Genomic DNA, 8,496 nt, shown 5'->3' with positions numbered 1-8,496 from the left:
CTTTAATTGTGGGTAATATATTGTTTTCTCTTGTAATTTTGTAGTGGTTCATGCTTGTACAAGATGATTTTGGAACAGACCATTCTTACATAGGGAAAAAATAAGGAATGGAATACATTTATACTGCATTTGCTTGCAAATGTTGGCTTTCTTTCTTTCTAGTAAGGATGACCGTTTTTTCTAGCTGCTCAATTTACATAGCATGCCTATTTATTGCTAGCTAATTTTATCGTGACATGGTAGAAATGATGAGCTTGTTTTTTTTATCTTCTTCCAGACAAAAACGATACAAAGAAAGGAAAGAAGTGGTGGAGAAGAGCCTCTAAAAAGGAGAGTGAGGGGAAGAATAGTGACAGTAACAGTGGTGAGTAGAATTCCATTAAATTATGAGGTGTACACAGCTACAGTAGGGGGCTAGACCAGTAGGTAATAGTGTGGTTTCAAATTTTTTTTTCAAGTGCTGAGTGCTTCTACATGCAGCTTGTGCTATTCTTGAAGTCTTTGGTATGACCCAGCTAGGGTTTGAACCCCCAACCACTGAAATACGAGGTGAATACTATACCAACTAGGCCAATAGGTGGAAATCATTTACAATCATTCAATTGTCTTTTTGTAAGTTAGTAAACATTACATGGTATATTCACCATATCCAAACATTTGCACTATTGATAACATTTTTTTTACTATTACCAAAGTACATTGATCTGACTTGTTTCTGACATTACAGAGGCTGAGTCAAGAAATAAATGGTGGAAGATTTTCAGAAAGAAGCAGTCACAAGGTGAGACTTAACTTCTATGACACCAGCACAAGTATTCAATAGTACTCACCATGGCAAGGTACATGTTATTGGTGTAATGTATTAGTATTTACAGTAGGTGTGTTGGTGTTACGTCGAACAGAATGTTTTTGAAATGGCAGCTTCTCTTTGAATAAAACCCGTAGAGACGCCTATATATGATGCTGTAAAGACTTCGCACACATGAATAATAGGATAAGTGCCTGAGTGATGTTCATGTTGCTTTTGCAGAGAAAGGACATGGAAAGCAAGAAGAGAAAATCACTACAGATTCGAGAACAAAATGGTGGAAGAGGGGCAGCAAGAGTGAGAAGACTCAGGATGGAATGGATGATAAGACAAATGGTTAGTTGTATTAACGTAATATTTTTCATACTGACATCAGGTATAATTGATGTCAAACACTTTCCATCAAACTATTTTATTAGAAGTAGAGTTGTATTGTGCACCAGTGTCCTGTATGTTTGTGTGGATGGTGTGTTCAGCACCCAGGACAGGTTTGTGTACAGATTTGTGTTGTGTACCAGTGTCCTGTATGTTTCTGTAGATGGTGTGTTCAGCACCAGAACAAGATTGTATACAGATTGTGCTGTGCACCAGTACCCTGTATGTGTAGATGGTGTGTTCAGCACCCAGGACAGGTCTGTGCACAGATTGTGTTGTGCACCAGTACCCTGTATGTTTGTGTGGATGGTGTGTTCAGCACCAAGGACAGGTCTGTGCACAGATTGTGTTGTGCACCAGTACCCTGTATGTGTAGATGGTGTGTTCAGCACCAAGGACAGGTCTGTGCACAGATTGTGTTGTGCACCAGTACCCTGTATGTGCAGATGGTGTGTTCAGCACCAAGGACAGGTCTGTGCACAGATTGTGTTGTGCCAAGGACAGGTCTGTGCACAGATTGTGTTGTGCACCAGTGCCCTGTATGTTTGGGTGGATGGTGTGTTCAGCACCAAGAACAGGTGTGTGTACAGATTGTGTTGTGCACCAGTGCCCTGTATGTTGGTAGATGGTGTGTTCAGCACCAAGGACAGGTCTGAGTACAGATTGTGTTGTGTACCAGTGCCCTGTATGTTTGTGTAGATGGTGTGCTCAGCACCAAGGACAGGTCTGAGTACAGATTGTGTTGTGTACCAGTGCTCTGTATGTTTGTGTGGATGGTGTGTTCAGCACACAGGTCGTGTTTTAGTGCAGATTGTTTAGTGCACTAGAGTCCTGTATGTTTGTTTTGGATTTTGTATTCAGCACTATGGACAGTTGTGTTATCTTCTAAATCAACTTTAGTAGCAACTTTAGTAGCAAACTTGGTTCTAACTTGCCTTACCTGTGGCAAAAGAACTTCAGTCTTGGACAATGTGACAACCTAACGTCTTAAACATTCTTAATTTCATTCTTTTACAGGCAAGAGCAGAGGACGGTGCATCTGTATGTGAAGAAGATGCCTACACTACATCTTGAGATAGACAGCAGTTATTCAAGATGTGTTCAAGTAGTCTTAGAAGACAACTTGAGTCAGCTTTTATGATGGTTACTTTCTGTACTGTGTAGATGAGACTATTTTATTTATTTCTTATTTATTCGGGAGCAACAGCACACACTCTTAAAGACACATGGACATGGTGCTTTTAACTGTAAATACTCTGATATTGTGTCATATACCTTGTTCCTTCCATGCAGTTATATTATTAGGGACAGGTAGCAAATACACAGACAAATGATGGAAACAGCATATATCTTGACTACCGATTTAATGTCGTATTGGAAGGATTTTACTTCAATACCTGAAAGGATTTTAACACCAAAACAGCTAATGCAAAATATATCTATTTTTGTATGCTTTTTAAGAATTTTAAAAACAAAGCAATATTTATATGTCCTTGAAGGATGATGATGGTCAAGACTTTTATACTGCAAAATGCAGTTCTGATGACACAACATGTCCACCTCAGAATAAAATTTTTATCAAAGGTCCATGCCGTTGTTCTTGTTTATTTCTACTTTTCAAAACTTCTGGGTAACAAAGGCTTGTGCATTGCATATATTTCCAAAATTCCTTTAAAATTAAATGGCAGACCTGGAAATGAAAAAAAAAAAAACAATACCACAACATTGGGTTATTGGCTAACTTATTGCATTCATGAATTAAACACCAATGTACAAATATTATGCCAAGTATCTTGGCAAAGGTTACAGTCAACGCAGTTGATATGATCCAGTGTAGTTAATTCTTTACACCCAGTATAATGTGCCGTGAGCTGTCTTATGTCCACTTTAGCTCATATTTTGTTTTCCTAAACTTCCTCGGGATTGTACCCTTCTACCATTATCTTTGGCAGGCACTTTCAAAGGACTCAACCTCTCTTTCCCCCTACTTCTCTCAGCAGCAGTTTTGTCGGATGCAACATTGTCCATACTACTGGAGGATGTTAGTGTTGTTATCGAGGACTTTCTCATTTGTGCTGAGTTCTGTCTTCCTGTAGTTGTGTCAGCCGTCCTTGAATTTACCCGGCCAGTAGGCCTGCTGACACTGAGTCTAGATTCAGAGTTTGATTTGCTCATTTTTGTCTTTACTGGCTCAGAGTCTTTCCCGTCGCCTTTATTGCTGTTTTGGGCTGTAGACGGAGGCTCCTGATTGGTCCTCGCCTGTTTGAGAAAGTCTGTTGCCTCGGTAACCTTCTGTCTGTGCTGTTGCAAGGAGGACTCCAGGTCAGCTGCTGTTCTGCTGTGCTGGACAGCACATTCCTGCTGTACCTGCTGCAGAGCTGTGACCAGCTGTGCCTGGAACCCGCTCAGGGCTATAGAACCTGGTCCAAGAGTCAGGCATAAAACATGTAACAAACATATATAACTTTTTATTCTATATGACAGGTTTTCATAATTCTTACATCGTCATAGTACTCTTAAAGTGATTTTAGATGTCTTACGTACCACTATTTTGAGTAATTTTAGGTTCCTAGGTGTTTTAACAAATACAGTGAATGTTTTCTATTCTTAGATGTTCCACTGACAGTATGTATTTTGTAAATAGCCATGCAATTCAGCCATCTGACTGCAACATGCTTCTTTGTGCAATAAACCAAACCTAAAGCAAAGAGTACATGTAAAATAAACTCTCATAATTCCACCAGGTATACTAGTAGTAAGACAGTGGATTTAAAGGCATATGTTATTAGCATTTTATTTAGTAATCCCCCAAAGTCTGCACACTTCAGATATCCAGGTGTTCAAGATATCCTTGAGAGAGTCTTGATAACTGTTTTTTTATGTGTCAGTCATGCATGGGGCACCCAGTAGAATTAACACTGACAATAGAAAATAATTAAATGAACAGACAAAGGTAAATCATTGAATACCGCACATACACAAACAGATTTCACCTGTGTTGTCATCCTCTCCATTTTGCTCCCTCAGTGATTCAGCTATAGACTCCAGCTAGAAGGCAAAAAATACTGGTTCAAAGATTCCCATCATAAAATTGTGTCTTACCGATAATATCTATACATGGCAAATAGTTAACACTGTGTTGTTATATCTAGGTTTGTTATGAAAAGAATGTAATTCTTTACAGCTGTTCAGGGTTAATGTTGACGTAAAAACTTTCACTTAGCTATCTACATGTAACAGTGACTGATACCCACCTGATCTGCATGTTCTTTGAAGGTCTTTAAAAAGTCCCTGAGTGCACTTTCAGAGGCTGTGTCCCTGAGTTCCCTGTATGACTCCAAAATACCTTCAAAGAAAAGCAACACAAAGACAAAGTATATTACAGGTGGCTTGTTTGATGCAGGATTGGAAGAAAAGTGATGATGAAAATCAATTTATCGTAAATATCTACACAAAATCTAAAAGTGATCTGATGAGTACAGTTAATACAACACTGAAGTGCATCGGTACACTCATGTTTTTGGACTTGAACCGAAACGTTAAATTATAGTTCTGATGATTAGATCTGTCCAATGTACTGGTACACACCACTTACTATATTTCCAATCAATTCATGTCTCTCTTCAGTGGTCAACCCCCAAAAAAGGCTAGGGTCAAGGGTTTTTTGCTAGGGCCGGTCGGGTAACAGGAAACACATTTTCCCTAGGTCCTAACATATGATACACTTGTACAGTTAACATTACAATGTGTGGAAGTTTTCTTCACCTTGCAGTGGGCTACTGATTCCCTGTAGGACGTCCTGTTGGAATGAGTTGTAAGCCTGAGTGAGGGCCTGCACCAGGGTGGTGGTGTACTTTATCTGTAAGTTCTGCACCTGTCTGAAATGAGTCAACTCCTCTTCCAGGGCTGCTATCTGTAGGTGTGAACATGATAGTACATTTACATGAAGTACTGGATATTGGGATTTTCTTTTTCACCACAAGTAATGTCTCTCCTTGGTTACGTTTCGGGGTGTGATAAAAGAGCGACTGATGTTGAGATATACATTCTGATCACTAAGACATACCTGCATAGCTGTCATGTGTTTGGAATAACCCACAGCTACCATCAAACTTTCCACAGTCTTCTTTACCTGTATGCATAATAGACACATGTACCATTAATTATGACTTGTTGTTTTTTGTCCTTAGTACAAATAATGATAAATTGAGTACTGCTACTACAGATCTACATTGACGACAAAATCTTCTTGAGCTCAGATGATCGGTAAATTCTGTACCTCATATTGCTTACTGCGTGGCATGCTGGGAAGACTTGCCATGACATCATCCACAGAGAAGTGCATGCTGGGTAACCGTCTGACTGCAGACTGAAACAACAAATGTCAATTCTATGGTTGTGAACCAATTGCATCATTTCCATTTGTCTTTTTTTGAAAACTTTCATTTGCATGATGCATGTAGGGCCATGAACACAGTACTTTCAACCAGGCCACGTAGCTTCCCTTTCATTATCTTCACTGAAGGAAAACATGTTGTTTTTGCTCAGTTTCATCTTCTTCCCTTCCAAACAAATAAAGTCAACGACCTAGACCAGATGTCTGTCACCATGGTAGCTGGTGCTGTAGCAGACACCCAGTGGTATTGGGTTTCATCATAACATGACAGAGTTGGAGAGCCTGCTCAGTTCTCACCATACATAAGAATGTATTTGACTTTGAGTAATGATAAACAGTCCAGGAGTTTGTTGAGCTAGACATTGTGCATTTTGCTTTGCAAATCTTACCTTAAAGTTTCAGAGGTTAAAGAAACAGTCACCTAATACAAATAAAACCATTTGCTAGTAAAACTAACCCAAGGAGCAGCAGGCACCAGCAGGCTGAGGTGCATCAGGTCTTGACAGCACTGGTGCAGCAGCTTGTCCAGGTCTGCAGCCTGTGCTGTCAGCCTGTCGTATAGCATGCTGTCCGTCTGGTAGAACAGCGGGACAGGCTGGTGGCTCCTGATGCTGTCCATGCACTGCTGCAATCTCAGCAGCTTCTTGAACAGTTGAGACAGCTGGGACTCCAGGGAGGCCTATGGAAAGGTAAGAAGGTATTTGCAGGGCCCAAAATACTTTTTTAGCATATCTGCACAGCAGGTAAACATTGATTTGGTAGATTGAAACTGCTAATTTTTAAAAGCTGAAAAGTATGACAACCAAAAAGCAACTAGTATACATGTACATGACATTGTATGTCTGACCAATGAAACTACATTGTACTGTTCTGCTTTCTCTTACCACATGTTTGAGGTTGAGATGTCTGATGTCACCACTGCAGATGTCCAATAGGGAGACACCTTCTATACTGCCTTTAACAGCAGCACTCTTCAGCAAGGATGATTGGCCAACACTGTCACAGGCAAACCCAGTCTGGTGGGGGCAGATAGTGATTATAATATTTGTAATAAGTTAAATGAAGACATTTACATTTATATCATGACAACACTCCTTCCCTGACAACTTTCAGTGAATAAGGTAGTACATATCTCTCTTTATAAAGCCCTTTGGTCACACAGTTGTAAAAGCACTACTGCCATTCTCTTTCCATCAGTTAATGCAAAAATTGCTAAGCAGAGAAGACACTATCATCATCAGTCAGCTGCAGATCAAAAGCAGTTTACATCATCTTGTTGGTAAAACATACAACTGCAGCATATTGGGGTTTTCTTTCTAGTACACAACCAGTTAGTACACAACTCTCACCTGCTTACATCAGCTACATATAGCAGTGAGAAACAGAACTCCAATCAGAAGGAAGGTGTCTGATAGACACAAAAACATAAGCAGGTGAGAGTAAATATTACAGGTTGTGTAAAAAGAACTTAAAGTACTTAAAGTGACCTGACTGGAGTTTGAACCTGTGCAAGGAAGACAAAAAAAACAAACAAAGGGATGTCATACAAGTACGAGGCATTTTATTTACCTTTCCCTGTTTCTTCAGCCTTGTTTTAGCTCCCATGACAGTGTGTATAAGGTGGGTGAGCTGGGCACGCTGTATGGACACTGTCGGACCTGGAGACTCACAGGCAACCCACTCCCTGAGAAAGGAAAGGAGAGATTGAACTTTAGGCCACACCAATTTAATAACCTGGTTCTCTGATTTGCCCGCTTCATTTTTTTCTGTTTCACAAAGATCTTTTATGTTTTGATTTCTGTTCATAAAACCGCAACTGTAAAACGCTGTGTACATATAAAGGCTAACCCCCTGATAAAAATGAGTAAAACGAGTTGATGGAAAGTTCTTCATGATCAAGGTCACCAACCTGAGTGCTGTGACTACTGTATCAAGAGCAGAATCAGCCTCCACCATGGCATCTTTGTGGGAGCTCACAGCACCTGTCAGCTGAACTATCTGTTAGGCAACAAACATAAAAACTATAAATCCCAGCACTGGGACATTCCAGTGCTTTTAGGACATGAGCACCGGAAGCCCGAGCTGAAATGATTTAAGAAAGAGCTCACCAAGAACTGGAAAACCCAGTGCAGATGCCGTTATATATATGATGCCGTTATATAGGTACATTGACAATTGCTTTATCCACTAATGACTGAATTCGAATGACCTCCACCAAATGCTAAGTCTAAACTTTAGCAAGTGCCGAGACAAGATTCAGCTCTGGAATTCCAGTTCTGACGGAGCTTTGAATTCAGCACTGGAAGAAAGCTCCACACAGGAATTCTAGTATGCTGAAAGGCTTTCTTCCACTTCAGGCCCCAAGTGCCGATGCCATTTTTCCCGCGAGTTCCACACTGAGTGCCCAGAGCAGAGCCCGTTACTTCGGTACCCTTGCGCACCTGTCTCTCCAGCTGGATGACATGTGACTTGAGCATGTGGACTCTCCTCTCCTCCCAGTGCTCAGCCCCGCCCTCCTGTACCAGCTGGTCGTACAGACTCCTCAGCTCCTGCAGGTCCTGTCTCAACCGCACATTCTCCTCCTGCAGTTCCTGTCAGGGATTAACCAAAAATTATAGTGGGGAAGGAGATGGAAGAGCTATTATAGAAATTGTGACAAATGAAAAATTAAATGTTGCATCAGGGACTGGAGGTTGAATTTTTAAAGAGCTCCTTGGTTGTATGTTATGTTTATATGTAATGTTACACACATAGTAATCAAGTTCTTCTTAAAAGGCATGGAAAAAATTGTCAAAGAAATCATGAAAAGGGTGAATTCAATATTCTGAGGCGGGAAGGCTGGTGTGTCGAGGGTCCGACCAGATATTTATATTATAAAGGACCTTCCTCGTGTCAAGAACTAATAAAACCCACCCCC

The 8,496-nt window shown here is 40.5% G+C and overlaps 1 protein-coding gene and 1 long non-coding RNA gene across 2 annotated transcripts in view; one reads left to right on the top strand and one right to left on the bottom strand.

Moving 5' to 3' along the window:
• Positions 1-221: 221 nt before the first annotated feature.
• On the top strand, positions 222-2,760 carry LOC109465991. Its single transcript, XR_002139999.1, has 4 exons — positions 222-364; positions 728-781; positions 1,031-1,144; positions 2,201-2,760. It is a non-coding gene; the product is annotated as an uncharacterized LOC109465991 (long non-coding RNA).
• Positions 2,761-2,778: 18 nt separating this feature from the next.
• The window catches only part of LOC109465876, a 7,734-nt gene continuing 2,016 nt past the window's right edge, over positions 2,779-8,496 (bottom strand). The window contains exons 2-12 of the mRNA XM_019763366.1: positions 8,021-8,170; positions 7,489-7,577; positions 7,149-7,263; positions 6,464-6,595; positions 6,037-6,258; positions 5,463-5,552; positions 5,250-5,315; positions 4,949-5,096; positions 4,438-4,529; positions 4,177-4,231; positions 2,779-3,603 (exon numbers count right to left, since the gene is read on the bottom strand). Coding sequence (XP_019618925.1) covers positions 3,071-3,603; positions 4,177-4,231; positions 4,438-4,529; positions 4,949-5,096; positions 5,250-5,315; positions 5,463-5,552; positions 6,037-6,258; positions 6,464-6,595; positions 7,149-7,263; positions 7,489-7,577; positions 8,021-8,170 — 1,692 coding nt within the window. The 3' untranslated portion in view covers positions 2,779-3,070. The remainder of the gene's footprint in view (positions 3,604-4,176; positions 4,232-4,437; positions 4,530-4,948; positions 5,097-5,249; positions 5,316-5,462; positions 5,553-6,036; positions 6,259-6,463; positions 6,596-7,148; positions 7,264-7,488; positions 7,578-8,020; positions 8,171-8,496) is intronic.

Source organism: Branchiostoma belcheri, unplaced genomic scaffold (genome assembly GCF_001625305.1).
Source record: "Branchiostoma belcheri isolate BF01 breed outbred unplaced genomic scaffold, Haploidv18h27 scaffold16, whole genome shotgun sequence".
NCBI lineage: Eukaryota > Metazoa > Chordata > Leptocardii > Amphioxiformes > Branchiostomatidae > Branchiostoma > Branchiostoma belcheri.
The sequence above is the reverse complement of the archived record's forward strand: the minus strand, read 5'-3'. Positions and strand labels throughout refer to the sequence as shown.